The sequence below is a fragment of the Colletotrichum higginsianum genome, chromosome 1 (genome assembly GCF_001672515.1).
Source record: "Colletotrichum higginsianum IMI 349063 chromosome 1, whole genome shotgun sequence".
Lineage (NCBI taxonomy): Eukaryota > Fungi > Ascomycota > Sordariomycetes > Glomerellales > Glomerellaceae > Colletotrichum > Colletotrichum higginsianum.
In genome coordinates this window covers 4,917,436-4,932,337 of record NC_030954.1, presented here as the reverse complement: position 1 = coordinate 4,932,337, position 14,902 = coordinate 4,917,436, and the positions used below count along the sequence as shown (strand labels likewise).

Sequence of the window (14,902 nt, the reverse complement as noted above, 5' to 3'; positions counted from 1 at the left end):
TTAATAAATTAACTCTTAAATTTAAATAAAGAGTAATATATAGAGAAATAGTACTTTTTACTTATTCTTAAAGCTTACTAATTAGAAAGGCTAAAACTTTAACTATAGTTTTAAGTAGGAAGTTTATTATAAATAAGTACTAGTTCCCTATACTCTAAATAAGTAATATAGTCTCTACTAAACTCTATAATAGTTACAAATTATACTTTATAAGTCTAAAAGAGTTTATTTTTTCCTTATTTTCTTTTAAGTATATACTTCTATTAAGGGTAATTCTAGAAGGTATATAGGGGATAATTAGAATAGAGTAGTATAGCTTATAAGGGCTATAAGGAGGAAAGAATTATAGAATCTATTTAATTCTTAGATTTTTAAATTTAATTATATATAATAAATAAGAATTAGTCTAACTAAATAGTAGGACTTATTATTATTATTAGAGTATAGAATTTAATTTTTATACTTTACTTATATTTTTAAGAAGACTCTACTTATTTAATTATAATTTATTTTACTTACTCTAAGTAAATTAAATTTAAGAATTAAAGCCTCTATTTATTAATATACAATTTTTAATAATTTAAGTATATAGGAGTAGAGCTTACTTTTACTTCTAGCCCTACTAATAGTCTAGTAGTACTGTATATTACTAGACTATTTTAGTAGGGTAGGTTATTTTAGTAGATACTACTTTTGTGTATATAGCTTATTCTAATAATTAAGTATTAAGAGGCAAATAAGTATATAAGCTACTATTATAATATAAAAAAGATTTAGCTTTAGAAAAGTAGAATACTTATAATTAATTAGGTAAAAAATATAAAGTCTTAAATTAATATAATAGAGTAGTTATAAGTAGAAATAAATTAAAGTAGTAGTTGTATAAGGAGAATAGAAATGCGCGCGCAATAATGTAGTATTTGTAGAGAGACTAAATATAATACTTATATATATTAGAAAGTTAAATCTACCTCTAAAGAAGAGGATTTAAAACAGTTTAAATTAATTTAAGGCATTATAGTTAATTTCTCTTTTACTTTATTATATAAGTACTAAAAAAGTAATTTACTTACTTATATAATTTATTTACTTATAAACTACATTATAAGACTTATATATAGAATAAACTTAAATAAACTTAAGAATAGACTTCTATAATTCTTTAGTAATTAACTTTATAATTATCCCTTAAATACTCTTAGTACTCTTTACTAGTAATTAATATTATAAGCCCCTTATTAAATATATAACTAATTACTATATTCTCTAAAGACTTAATTCTTTTAGTATAACTTATAGTACTATTCTCTAGCTTTATTACTTTATCTTCTACTAATAAATACTAATATAGAAAGCTAATTATAATAAGAAGCTTCTCTAGTACTTTAAATATTATACTCTCTAGATAACTTAAATACTCTTAGTAAGTACTATATTTTATAACTCTACTAATACCTATAGGTATATATTTAGCTATAAGTTTGCTAGTCTTAAAGTTAGAGGTTATTCCTACTTATACTATACAGCTGCAAAAGTTGTAGCTAAGGGTTGTAGTGCAGACACCTAGCAATAGAGTATATTTAATATTAGTAGGGTTAACTCCTAAATAGACTCCTTTTACTACAACTTCACTATCTACAAGTTTAGGGGCTAGAATATTATAGATAACTTTAAAGTTGCAGTCTTAGTTAATATAGAGGGTAGGTGCAGATAATCTAGGGATTGCTGACATATTAACTTATAAGTTAGGTTGGCTGACCTCAGTAAGGCTCCAGGTGGTCTACTAAATCAATTAATGAGTGGGAATACATCTTGTACTGCCCCGAGTAAGTCCGCAATGACAATTAAACCGGTGGACGGCCTTTTTGCCAGCGCCGACCCCTCCGAAGTATCTCAACTACGGTGTGGTCTCCCAGCGCTGAATCCCACATCGGTGGGTCGGCACCCAGGAAACCGAATGAGGGATGTCGGGGCTTTTCACTATCTACGGGCCTTTCGAGGGATTAATAATCGGACATCGGAATATTTCAGATGTCCGAGGCGGCCTAAACCCGGCATTCCGCAAAACCACAAGGTGCGTCCGGGCCGTCGGCAGCTCCCGGGGCGGGGGAAACTCTAAAGAAAGGACCCTTTAAGCATACTAGCCCTTCCTACTTGTTATGCCTGACGCTCACTACGCGTTTACCCCAGACTGTCGCTTCAATCGGAATGGGAGCCTCGGGATTCTTTATCCGTCTTGCCGAAGGGTGTGTGAGAGTGCTGCACTCTGAGTGCAACATGGATCATCCTATGGGGGCGGCATATTATGCCGTGACACTCTGCTGATGGGAAGGACTCCTTCTCTGTGGCATTTGAAGATCTACAACTTCTTGATCTGACATAAATCGGAATCCGTGGTTCAGATGAAAGATAAGCTTAGGTTCGAGGCTGACAACGTCGCGTATAAAAGCCTAGGGGTGTGCCTCGAATAATTTGAAACTATCTAAGCCGACGCTGTATAATATGAAGTAATTGAAAAATTAAGTTATTCAAAATCAAAAATATGGCGCCAATTGTTGTCAACAATATTGAAGTGCTTCAATGCTCCACGCAGCGTCCACTTTGGCCGCAGCCCAAAGAGCCATCCCGTCTATTGCTGCAAGCCGGCAGCAAGAAGACCCCGGACCATCGCTCTCTCCCTTGCGACATCATCCTTGAACGCGACCAGCCGGTGGCTGTCAGAGACGGGGTTCGCATCCGGGTTGATATCTATCGGCCGAAGACGGGCGAGAAGGTTCCTGCTATCTTGATGTGGTCTCCGTATGGGAAGAGTGGTACAGGTACGATTCATGGCGATTTGAAGACCGTTCAATTAGGGGGTAGATATAGCTAAGAGATGTACTAGGCATACTCAACTTGGACAAAGTCTCCCTGCGATGCGGTGTTCCTCAGAGCAAGCTCTCCGGCTACGAGTCGTTTAAAGGATTTTTAATCCCGTCTACCTCTCTCTATGCTCAAAGAAACTGATCATTCCCAAAGTCTCGATCCCGCCGAGTGGGTGCCCAAAGGCTACGCCATCGTCAATGTGGATGCCAGAGGAATCGGCGACTCCGAAGGCGATGTCCGGGTATAGGGAGCTGCAGAAGGTCGAGACGGCCACGACACCATCGAGGAAGTCGCAAACTTGGCCTGGTGCACCGGAAAGGTCTCTCTAGCAGGCAACTCCTGGTTGGCGCTGGCGCAGTGGTTCATCGCCGCGGAAAGGCCTCCTCACTTGGCGTGCATCGCGCCGCTGGAAGGCGGTAGCGATCATCTACGAGAGGGCATATGCAGGGGCGGGATTCCTACGCCCGGATTCGTGGAGATGATACAGCGCGTGTTATCAGGTCAGTAATGAATTCGGAAGCTCTGGGCTGCTTTTGCGCTCTACTCACGGTGTGTTAGGCCGTCAGGAACTGGAGGACAGCGTGGCGATGATGGAGAAGTACCCCAACTGCAGAGACTACTGGGACGATAAGCGAGCGCGAATGGACAAGATTGAGGTCCCCGCGTATATTCTGGGAAGCTTTTCAACGATGCTGCACACGATTGGGAGCTTTAGAGGGTTCGAAGAGATCCCGCATCAGAAGAAATGGTACGTCGTGCGGTGAGCTTCTAACTAATGTCCCGATGCTGATGGCAAGTAGGATTACAGTGCATGCCACGCAAGAGTGGTTCGACTTGTACCGCAAAGCAAGAACCGAAAATCTGCAAAAGTTCTTTGATCACTACCTCAAGGGCATTGGAAACGGATGGGAGCAAACACCGCCGGTGAGACTTGCCGTACAAGGCTTCAATAAGCCGCCCATTCTGGACCTGCCCTTCGGCCAGCTGCCTTGGCTCGCACCCGCCGCCACGGACTCTACACAAACCCGTCTCTACTTGAGTCACGGCAAGACTTTGAAGCCAGTGAACGATTCCAAGTACATAGCATTGGGCTACGGAGACACGGAACACCTCACCTTCACTTACGTGTTCGACCAGCCGATAAAACTTCTGGGCCCGACGAAGCTTGTTGTCAGCATTTCCTGCCCCTCAAAGCCCGATTTCGACGTCTACGCGCAGCTTCGGAAACGAGAAAAGCACGGCTAAGAGCTCGAACACCTCAATATCCCCTTGGAGGATCTTGGTATATCCGATCAAAAGGAGGCCCCAAGCATCAACCCGCTCAAATACCTCGGACCGAACGGCAGGCTTCGCGCTTCGAAGCGGAAGGTTGCACCGGAGATCTCGCTGCATTACTGGCAGACGTTGGCGCACGATGAGGATATGCCGGTGGCGGCGGGGGAGGTCGTCAAGATGGAGGTCTGGATATGGCCTACTGCTATCCAGTTTGACACTGGGGAACAGTTGGTTGTGAAAATTGCTGGCACATGTGTATTTACCCTTCCTGAGTTTGAGTTCATGAGACAAGAGCCGATGAAAGCTGCACCTCAGATTGTGCATGTCGGTGGAAAGTATAAGAGCTGAGAAAATTATTCTAATTAGACTACTTTAAGTCTCCTAATTAGACTTATTTCTAACTTAATTAAAAGAGTAGACTCTCCTAATTGTCTTATATTATTACATTTAAGAGTAAATTATAAAAAAGGCTCTACTTTAATCTAGAGAATCTATATAAAAAGTTTAGTAAAAAGTAAATTATATTATATTTATCTAAGTCTAATTAGCCCTATCTCCTTATATTTGTTTACTTAATTAAATTTAGCTTATATAATGTATCTCTAATTAGAGTTAAGAAAATTAAAAACTAATTAGACTAAATACTCTTCTCTATTCTACTATTATCTGCATTGCAGTAGGAAGGAAGACTATATTAGAGGAGAAATAGGTATTGTATTTCATAGCTAGCGCTAATGCTATTTTTACAGGAGAGAAGATATTAATAATCGATTGCAATAACTAGGATAAGAATAATGCTATATTTAGACAATAGGGCCTAGAGCTAATAAAGAGCTTTAACAAGTTAGTAACGCCAGTTTCTGAGGTTAGGCTGTAAGGGGAAGAAGAGAACGCAACATAGATCGAATTTAAGCGAAACGCATACAGGACGAGTTAATCTTAATTTCTAAGAGCTTAGACCCTCTAGGATCGCGCTACTATCAACGCCCGTTAAATGACACGACGAGTTGACTGTAAAGAGGAGGCTCACTCGCGTAAACAACTAAAACTCTATATTGAACAGTTTCATCTGCCGAATGGCTTGGCCGTACTTGTAGAAGACGACCGGGATAGGTATCATTGCCAATGCAATGAACCCCAGTAGCGAGTTGCCCCAGCCGAGGCCCAATTGTCGATACAGTTCTTCTCCCGCTAAAGGCAGAAATGCTCCCACCAAGGACCGAGTCACAGTGTTGGCCGCCATAGCCGATGCGGCGTACTCGGTGAACGCGTCAACCAGGTACGTCGAGGTCGACATCTACCAGAAAGTTCAGCCTCGATAGCTCCAGTCACGAAACAAAGGGGGCAGGGACCGAAAGGCCGGGGCGTCTTACCAGAACTATCACGATGCCGCAACCTAATAACGCGGTTCCCACGATGGGCAGCATCCAATGCAATTGTTTTTCGGCGGTCCACCCATACCAGAACAGACCGATGGGAACCAGAATTGCACCGCAGAGCATGGGCGGCAATCGGTATTCAGGCTGATACTGTCCAGCGTTCCTCAATGTCAACGTTCGCACGAGCCTGTCAGACACCAGGCCGGCAAACAACAAGCCGACGAGCGAACCAATGCCGATTCCAATGTATGCCAAGCCCGACGAACCTTGAGAGAACCCGTACTGCTGCTTGAACACCTGGGGAAAGGTGGTGAAGAGCAGGTACAGGTACCCGTAGAGTACTGCCATGTAGACGGACAAGGAGAAGACGATGGGAGACAGGAACATCATCTTTGCTGGTCGGAACAGGGAGAAAACAATGAGGTCCTTGGACTTGCGATTGGTTGCCAAGACTGACACGAGAGATGGGTTATTGGTTTCTCGGCGCAGACGTCTCGCTTTCCGCTCCAGGATCGTAAGGGCGTATGTTTCAGGCATAAGGAGTGCAGTAGCCAAGAGTGCAACCGCTGCCTATAATACGGCGTTAGTACCATGTGCCATTGATGGTCGAATTGCGTATTTGTAGCACGTGTCAACTCACAGCAATCGAGACTACCCGAAAAGACCACCTCCAACCTACGTTCTCGGATAGGTAGCCTCCAGCTAGTTGGTAACGAAAAGTCAGTTTCAGAGTCATGGATGGTAGCTCAGGGAAGAAAAGGACATGCCGATAGGACCAATCGTCGGACCAACCATTGGACCAAGAGTGAAAAGCGTCATCCCTACGCCTCTTTTTTCCCGTGGGACAATATCCGCAAGCGAACCTGCTCCGAGGGTCAGAGGTGCAGACCCGCCTATACCAGAGAATATTCGGAAGGCAATCATGCTGCCAGAATTCGGCGCGACGGAGCACGCGATGTTGAAGATGAGGAATAGTCCGCCGCAGATGTTGTAGAGAACATAGCGCCCGTAAACCTCGGACAACGGTGCAATAATTAGGGGACCGCAGCAGTATCCGATCAGGAAACCAGATATGATGAAGGCGCCGACGTAGGTATCCGTGACACCGAAGTCGCTCCTGATGGAAGCGATACCAGGTGCTGCGATCGAAGAGGCCAAAGGACTGAGAGCGTGTTAGAACTTTGTCATGTGTTGCACTGAGAGTAATGTGTATGGAGGCTTTTTGCACTATACCTCAAGGTCGAGATGAAACTAAGAGTTGTGATGAAAACAGCTTTCTTCTTCGTAGACCAGTTCATCGGATTCTCTCCGTCACCTGGCCCGTCCCAGTCGACCAAGTTGCAGTCCGTAACTGCTGTGTCACTGTCGGCCGTGGCATCTGATTGATCCATGTTTTGTTGATTGGAATTTGTTGTGGCAATCTTCATGCACGTCTGTTCGCTGGGGTATTTATTTTTAATTTTTTTACTCACCACTCCTGACAGTAACTGATCAAATGGACGAATAGGGGAACAAACTTCTAACCAGACTGAAATTTACTTTGTACTTCGATGAAATCGATTTGACGGCTGCTTCTTGAAAAGCTGGCGTTCTCGGCGGCATTCGAGATCTGATTAGCCCGGGTGGAAGCTCGGGGTCTCGGACATTCTTGAGATTTCCGGGCGGATGTGACATTGTCGGTGCGCCGACGTCCGTTTCCCGATCCACGGATGCCCTTCAGTGTCGAATCACCTCGGCTTGCTGTCATTCCAATCTCGCAAGTGGAGATGTACTTGGACGATGAGAAGTTACGGTTTCACCTACCAAATCAAATTCAATGCTGCCAAGCGGTGATGTGTCGTATGATATGTGACAATGTCGCAAATATAAATGCCTTGAAAGCACGGAGACCATCCAAATAATTCTTGATTCCTTCATCATCATTAAGTCGAATAGTTAGAAGACTCAGCAACAAGAAAATGGCATCAACACTCGAACCAGTTCAGGTACACCTCTTGCACGAGCGGGACGATCCGTCGTCGCAGAAGTTGAAAGAGCTGTTCCACCGCAACCACACTGCTCACGCCGTCCTCCATAACCCGCGACTTATTCTTCACAACCATTTGCCGCATGTAAGCACTTCAGCAGCCGGGAGACTTGCGGTTTCCCTCGGTTCATTGTTTTAACGGAGTTACTAATAGGCCCTTGGCTCGTCATACCTGCTCGGTGCGACCGATGTTCAGTTGGAGGCAATCTACCTTTCGGACTCGCGCACTCTGACTGCAGCCAACGCCGACAAACTCCATCGCGAAAAGATTACAACGGAGAACTGGAGAGACTTCCTCGGAAATAAAATATATACTGTGGCCTATGCACAGTTTTTCGACTCCGAGGTCGAGAAACGCGGGGGAGACTGGGTGAGTGTTGTGGAAGATTATCTGTTCACTGGACCTCGGCCAGTAATCAACGGCTTCATCGGAGGACGTGAGTTATGCACCCGGCTCACCATCACCCCCTTCGTTGCTCTGACTAGTATGGAAAATCTCAGTTGGCCACTCGTTCATTCATCTCGCCTACGCCTTTGAGTTCAACGACAAGGAGGTCGCTACTGAGGCTCTCAGTCTCGGCTGCACCGAATACGATCCAACCCACGAATTCCTGGACTCGGCCCCTCCGGACAACTCGACCTACAAGACCCCGCAGCTCGAGCAAGTCCTAAGGAAGATCCGGGCCGATGACCGATTCGACGGCTATGCAAACGAACCAGGATTTGTCAATATCTTGACCCTCCTTGCCCACCACGAGGCCCAAGTCCTCGAGCACTGGAACGCATGGGTAGTCGAGGACCCAATCAAGCAGCTCGGGGACTTCGCGCACACGGCTGCTACGTTGTTCATGGAAACATGCAATGCTGAGGGCGAGTACGACTTTTACCTGGCCCACATCCTGACGGTCGCACATGCTTTGCGCGTCTTGTTCCCTCATTTCTCGTTGGAGCGACAGGTATCTCTGATGAGACAGTACGGGCTGTACGCGGTCCTTGTGTATCTCGCTCAGCTCCGGCCCGAGACGGAGTGGAAGGAGAGCAAGGCCTCGGGTGACGAGGTCACTCCGAGCTGGGACAAGATCTACAAGAGTGCGTTGGACAACAAATGGTTTGTGGACGTTCATTTTCCGAAGGTGGTACGGGGTCTGAAGGTTGTCGAGGAAACATGGGGCCTAGCAGACGGACTGTACCAGCGAGCTGCTGCCACGTTCGTCGCTAAGTTCAACGGATGGGGAGGATTCGGTCTCGGCGTTGATGCTATCCCTTAGTCGCTTTGAAGCAGACGACAGGGACAGGTACGGAGGGTCGATTTTGTGGTCTTTTGAGTGTTCGGGCAGAGCAAATCCCTTTGAACAACTCAATGACCGAGGATGAAGAGAATAAGAGAAAGAAAAAAGAATATTTTTTTTAAAAAAAGAGCGAAGTTGGGTGGTTCTTTTGGGGGGTCATTTAGTTATATATGCATTGCAATTTTTTGGAGAACCGAGAACTCGATAACTACTATGGTGAGATGAAACCCATCGGCGAGTGAGGCTTTCTATATCTCTACCGGGACGCATCCATTCTTCACATTCAACATGAGCTAAAAATTAAGAAAAAAAGAAAAAGAAAAGAAGTAAAAAAGGGAAGTAAAAGTAACGTATACCGTACGAAACTCCAGGAAGTGAAGGGCCAATACGGTGTCGCGGTTATCATGATTCTGAACGGTGACCTCGTGACATTTCACAACAGGAGCATCGCACTAGACCAACAGGCATAATTCGTTTTGTATCGGGGGTTAAGTAAATCACGTAAGCCTCTGAACTAATCCTAATCGAAGAAGCTTTGCAGGATAATGAATCCTTCTAACCCTTCAACCTGTTTTCCCCTCTCACTTATCCCCTGTCATGATTGAGGCGGAGTCGGAGGTCCAACGGTGGTAGTGTAATTTGCCTCAAGACTATTGAAAATGCTGATAGGTTGCTGTGCAGTCTATGCCTCTTCTGGGGGGGGGGGGGGGGGGGGCAGGGAAAATGGCTGGAGATTCGAAAAGGAGTGAGGGGGAGGGAGGGAGGGAGGGAGAATGAGCACGCGAGCAACCTGCTACAGCAATGGCGATTCATTGCAGCTGACTCTGTACTCTATCGTCTTATCTCTCGGCTGCTGCTCTGCTCGCTCCTACTACCTTAACTTCAACTCTCAACTTTGTACATCCTCTTTCTTGTTGCTAAATAGAGTTAGTCCAAAAGTATTCTCCTACTGGACTACAAAAAGGGAGGCTGCATCCTAAATAAGAGTACGTCTACTAAGTAATTGCTAAGAATACTGCCGCCTGCAGACGACTAACTATGATGCTGCAGCGTGCATACTGCCCCGGCGCTGGGGCCGCCCTCCGAGTCCCCGCGCGGCCCGCCGCCCGCTTCTTGCTGCCTCGCTAGTTGTACTCCTACAAGACTAGTGGCTCGTCAACCTCGTTCTGCGCGCTGCAGCTTATTGGCGTGTTCCTTGTCTCCAGTGCCGGCGGATGGGGTCTTTCAGCCCTGCTTTGTGATAGGAAGAAAGGCAAAGCCAGCGGCACCATCCCCAGCTTAGGATCCAGCCCCATCGACCTTAAGTCCCTAGCTAAGACGCCTGTTAATAAGGGCAGCTTTGAGAAGGCTAATGCAAAACTGCGTAAGGATGTATTTATAGGATTGTTTAGGGCTGAGGGCAGTAATACCTATATCTATACTGCAAGAGTTACTAGTAATAACCCTATTGAGGACTATGTAGTGTACCCTCTTGCGCTAGGAGTAGGGAGCTCTAAGACTCTCTTTAATAGCGTCTATAATAGCTATGTGTGCGTCTCCTTGTACTGCCTAAGTGTCTTAAGACGAATAAGATGCTAACTCTTCTGCAGTAGTTAGGCAACCTTACTTCTACTTTAGTAATTAACTTTATAATTATCCCCTTAAATACTCTTAATACTCTTTACTAGTAATTAATATTATAAGCTCCTTATTAAGTATACAATTAATTACTATATTCTCTAAAGACTTAATTCTTCTAGTATAACTTATAGTATTATTTAATAGCTTTATTACTTTAGCTTCTATTAATAAATACTACTATAGAAAGCTGACTGTAATAATTAGCTACTACTCTACTTTAGAGCCTTACTGCATCTAAGGGGATAGGAGGGCAGGTATTAGTTACAACCTCTAATGCAAGGCTCCCCTGTTATGCAATTAAGACTGTACACATATACTGCAGTTTTAACCTCCCCTCGCCCTCTAAGACTCATTAGTCGTCATCAACTGTAACCTACAATAACGGGGCGAATGCATATCAATAGTCACAGTTGCTTGCAGAGCAATAGTGGCTGATGGAGGCATCACAACATAAAATTAGGTGCTACAGCATCTGCACAGCAAGGAATTCTTGAAGTGTAAGCAATTTAGACAAGTAACCCACATGCTGCTGGCTCTAATACAAGCCAGGGGATGTTGATGAAGGCTTCGAACAGGGTCGTGAGATAGCACTTTTAGCCAGGCTACCTACCTTCTAGCGCTGCTCACAGTTCCAGCCCTGAATGCCGAGCCTCAGAAAGATGTCATTGATTCGGGTCCATGAACCCATTGCAGCGGGCTGGCGGTAGCGTTTCAGTCTCATCAAGGCCTCTGCGGGTGTAGATGCGAAGAGGCCCGAGGCCCTTGAGGTGGGTTAAGAATGCTGTGAAGGAGATTAATCTCCAGCTACATGCCGTTAGTCGAACTTCCGCACACCATTCTACGTACGAAGACGTGGGTGAGCCTGAGGCTTCCTCATATAGCGAGGCCATCGGGGTGGGTTAAAAATGCTGTGAAGCCGAGCGTGAAGCCGAGAACTGCTCAAGCATAGCAGTAAAGTTGCTCATTGGCCCATTGCAGACTGGCAGACAGATTTACGGGATTGTTGGCTGGACGTCCAGAGCTTTTGAGGGGTTTGAAATTGCAGTGCACACGTCCGGTTTCTATATAAAGTACGCTGTGTCCCTGTGCGACATCAAGAGGGACCGCTTGGCCACGTACCTTAGTACTTTACGTAGTAGTCCCCCAGTGTAGTATTTTAATCTTCCCCAGCCCGGGGAACCGGAACCGATGTGGGTCACCGTCGGCGCGAAATAGGCCCCACAAGTCACAGACACCGGCCGAACCGGTCCCGCCTCCGCCGCCGCCGTCGGCGATGCCCATCGTCGAACCTGATGCCATCCCCGCCATGATCACGAAACAGCGCAAACACGCATACCCTCCCCCTCCGCAGCTTGTTTGGATTGGCCTCTTCCTCTCCCGAAGCTGAATGAGAATGGGTTATCTGCGTTCGGAGACAATCACCCTCCAGAAAAGTGCCGAGCCAATAGCGCACCCGACCTTCGTGATGCAATTCAATCATCCCCCCTCCTCTCCGGATGTCGCGACCAGTGACATCCTCAGCGTTGACGGACGGCGACGGTTCATCCGCGACTGCTTTCCCCGCACGCGAGTGCCGATGGCGTGAACCGCGGGATGAATGGCTCTAGTGCTCGCCATCCCCCGCCGATTGACGCGATGGGCGTTCGGTCACCCGGGGAGGGAGACAATTATATCGATACCCATCTGCAGCCCCCCTCTCTCATGTCCGACGATGCAGTGCTGAATCGCAACGACATTTCAGTCGCACGAAACCAAGCAACTTGAACAAGAAGAAGAAAACAATCGAAATGTCTACCACGGCCACGGAGATCCGGGCCGGCGCGGCGCCCATCAAGCTGACGTTGGCTTACGACGACAAAACTCATGACCAGGTAAAATTCAGAAGCAACTCAGAATTGACATCATGTACAACGAGCAAAATAGAGAGAAAACAGTTAGATTGACAAAGATTCAACAGTACAAGTACTCCCACTACCTGCCCGTCTACGACGAAGAGTCGTCGTTCCCGGCGCTGGAGCCATTCGAATTCAGCGACCGCGGGCTGGCGGCGGACAGGGAGAAGCCGAACCTCCTGCCCAGGGATAACGCGGAAATCACGGCGAAGAGACTGACGCCGGTCATCGGGACCGAGATCCGGGGCCTCCAGCTCTCGCGGCTCGACGAAAGGCAAAAAGACGAGCTGGCGCTCCTTATTGCCGAGCGCGGCGTCGTCGTCTTCCGCGACCAGGACTTCAAGGACATCGGCATCGACGAGCAGAAGGATTTCGGACGCTACTTTGGGCCCCTCCACATCCACGTACATCTCTCCTTTCTTCTATCTTCCTCCCATTATTGAAACGTCGCTGACCAAAAGCCCGCCCCACCAAACCAGCCCGTGGGCGCGCATGTCAAGGACCACCTCGAGTTGCACAACATCTACCTGGGCCCTGACAACGAGTACCGCAACCGGAATAAGAGCAACAAGCTGTCGACCGTCGGGTACCACTCGGACGTCTCGTACGAGCACCAGCCGCCCGGCGTCACGATCCTGACGCTGCTCTCTGTGCCGGAGACGGGCGGCGACACGGCGTGGGTGTCCCAGACGGCGGCGTACGCGCGACTCTCGCCGCCGATTCAGAAGCTCCTCGAGGGCTTGAGGGCGGAGCACAGCGGGTTTCCACAAGCCGACAATGCGCGGAGGGACGGGAAATTTGTGAGGAGGGAGCCCGTCAAGTCGGAGCATCCCATCGTCCGCATCCATCCGGTAGGTGATCCCTCCAAGACTGCCCGGGGTCGTTTAGCCCTGCTTACAGCACATATTCCCAGGCAACCGGCCAGAAGGCATTGTTCGTCAACCCGGGCTTCACAAAGAAGATTATTGGACTCCGGGACGAGGAGTCGGATGCGCTGCTGAAGCTGCTTTTCAAGGTACAGGGGATCGAACGAAACGCCCGTCCCGGCTTACAAAAAATAGCGCTGACGAATACCACAGCACATCAACCATGGACAAGACTTCCAGGTGCGCGTCAAGTGGGAAGAGGGCACAGTGGCGCTGTGGGACAACCGCGTAACGGCGCACACGGCCATCTCGGATTACAACGTCCACAACCCGCAGGAAGGACTGCGGCACGGGTTCAGGATCACGACATTGGCAGACAAGCCAACTGGGGCGAGCGGCCTGGGATCCACGTGGTGAGTGGCATCACAGCATTCGGTCCGTTGTACTTGGGCCGCGCAGCTGTTAGTCTTGCAATCTGTTTGAGTCTGGAGGTATACAATGTAGGTGGGCGGGACAGGTAGGCTGTGACAGTGAAATTGGGACCGTCTCGAGGCTCCCTGGGGGAGACAGGGACTGGCATGGAAGCTTCGGAAGTGAAACGGGAAGAAAGATTGTTGCGGGAGGAAACTTGGCGGAGCCATGCGCTCCCGCGACGTTTTAGCCAGTAAGTGCCGGCAGCAAGCGGACACCGGGGGCGTTGCTGGAGAAGACGGCCGACCCGTGCGTTGCTTCGCCTGGAGTTGTCTCGTGCATAGCAAATGGAGAAATGCGCCGTAAAGCGACCGAGGAAAAGTGGACAGTCACGATCATTGTGAAATCTTCGTCCAGCTGTAACATGGCACATTGATCATCATAGAGAGGGGGGGAGGGGTTGATGCAGCGGCATGGCAAGGTTGGGCCAAGGGCAACGCGTTGGATGCCGCTGGATGAAGATGGTAATGGCGCCAACATGAGGAAAATGGCATCTGCTTATCGAGCTTCGATTTTCGTCCAGTGTCTCCTCTTTTTTTCTTTTTCTTTTTCGTGGTTTGAACTGTTAGTTATCGACGCGGCGCGTAATGGCAGTGGAAAGTGGGCAGCGTTGTGTCGAACGGTCGAGATGCCGAACCTCGTGTCCGGCCGAAGTGATGGAAATACGGACCACGGCCACCGCGATCGTGTGTGGCTGATCCTCTGGAGGAACTATGGAGACTACCTGGCCGAGGCCCGTTGGTTTGGGCATCGCCGAACCCCATGGGAGGCTCATGACCGCTCACGCGAGTATCGTCCCGACCATGGCGGGGGGCAAACGGGGTCCACGGCGTGTCATGATGATGTGATTGGCGGCAGCGGGACAGAGGCGGAGGCCGAAACAGCAGAGGCGACAAGGCGGGCCCCTTTGATTTGCATGTCGTTCCCCGGAGAAGGCCCCGAAACGGACCTTGCCCTAGATAAGAACAAGACCAGAGCAGAACAAAATCCGGGTGCCCCGAGGGGAAGATGGCGAGGATAGTTGTGTGGATTGCGTGGAAGTCTCTGGAGCAGGCTGCAAAGTGCCTCGGACGGCGACCGACAGACAGCAAAGAGGGAGAAAGACTGGAGATTTCTGGAGAATATCTGGGGCTTGGCTGGAGACGTTAGGGGTATGAGGAGAGAGAAGGGCCGAAGAGAGACCATGGACGACAACAGATGGACATTGGGAGATGTGAAG

The 14,902-nt window shown here is 47.9% G+C and overlaps 5 protein-coding genes across 5 annotated transcripts; 4 read left to right on the top strand and 1 right to left on the bottom strand.

Annotated features, from left to right (window-relative positions):
* Nucleotides 1-2,542: 2,542 nt before the first annotated feature.
* Nucleotides 2,543-4,488, top strand: CH63R_01449 (X-pro dipeptidyl-peptidase c-terminal non-catalytic domain-containing protein; the record flags this gene model as incomplete). The annotated part of the gene is given in 6 exon segments (XM_018296424.1): nucleotides 2,543-2,819; nucleotides 3,000-3,106; nucleotides 3,113-3,365; nucleotides 3,424-3,613; nucleotides 3,666-4,071; nucleotides 4,114-4,488. Coding segments are annotated over 6 exon segments (1,608 nt in total).
* Nucleotides 4,489-5,182: 694 nt separating this feature from the next.
* Nucleotides 5,183-6,910, bottom strand: CH63R_01448 (Fluconazole resistance protein; the record flags this gene model as incomplete). Its single annotated transcript, XM_018296423.1, has 4 exons — nucleotides 5,183-5,437; nucleotides 5,514-6,089; nucleotides 6,312-6,681; nucleotides 6,753-6,910. The coding sequence occupies 4 exons, from the start codon at nucleotides 6,908-6,910 to the stop codon at nucleotides 5,183-5,185; spliced, it is 1,359 nt and encodes a 452-aa protein (XP_018164785.1).
* A 567-nt stretch (nucleotides 6,911-7,477) lies between these two features.
* CH63R_01447 (MGS207 protein) lies at nucleotides 7,478-8,813 on the top strand (the record flags this gene model as incomplete). The annotated part of the gene is made up of 3 exons (XM_018296422.1): nucleotides 7,478-7,630; nucleotides 7,700-7,982; nucleotides 8,047-8,813. 3 exons carry the CDS (start codon nucleotides 7,478-7,480, stop codon nucleotides 8,811-8,813), a joined length of 1,203 nt encoding a protein of 400 aa, XP_018164784.1.
* A 3,428-nt stretch (nucleotides 8,814-12,241) lies between these two features.
* CH63R_01446 (TfdA family Taurine catabolism dioxygenase TauD) lies at nucleotides 12,242-13,629 on the top strand (the record flags this gene model as incomplete). Its single annotated transcript, XM_018296421.1, has 5 exons — nucleotides 12,242-12,325; nucleotides 12,412-12,750; nucleotides 12,826-13,197; nucleotides 13,260-13,361; nucleotides 13,426-13,629. The coding sequence occupies 5 exons, from the start codon at nucleotides 12,242-12,244 to the stop codon at nucleotides 13,627-13,629; spliced, it is 1,101 nt and encodes a 366-aa protein (XP_018164783.1).
* Nucleotides 13,630-14,311: 682 nt separating this feature from the next.
* CH63R_01445 (uncharacterized protein) lies at nucleotides 14,312-14,704 on the top strand (the record flags this gene model as incomplete). Its single annotated transcript, XM_018296420.1, has 1 exon — nucleotides 14,312-14,704. One exon carries the CDS (start codon nucleotides 14,312-14,314, stop codon nucleotides 14,702-14,704), a length of 393 nt encoding a protein of 130 aa, XP_018164782.1.
* Between the last annotated feature and the right edge of the window lie 198 nt (nucleotides 14,705-14,902).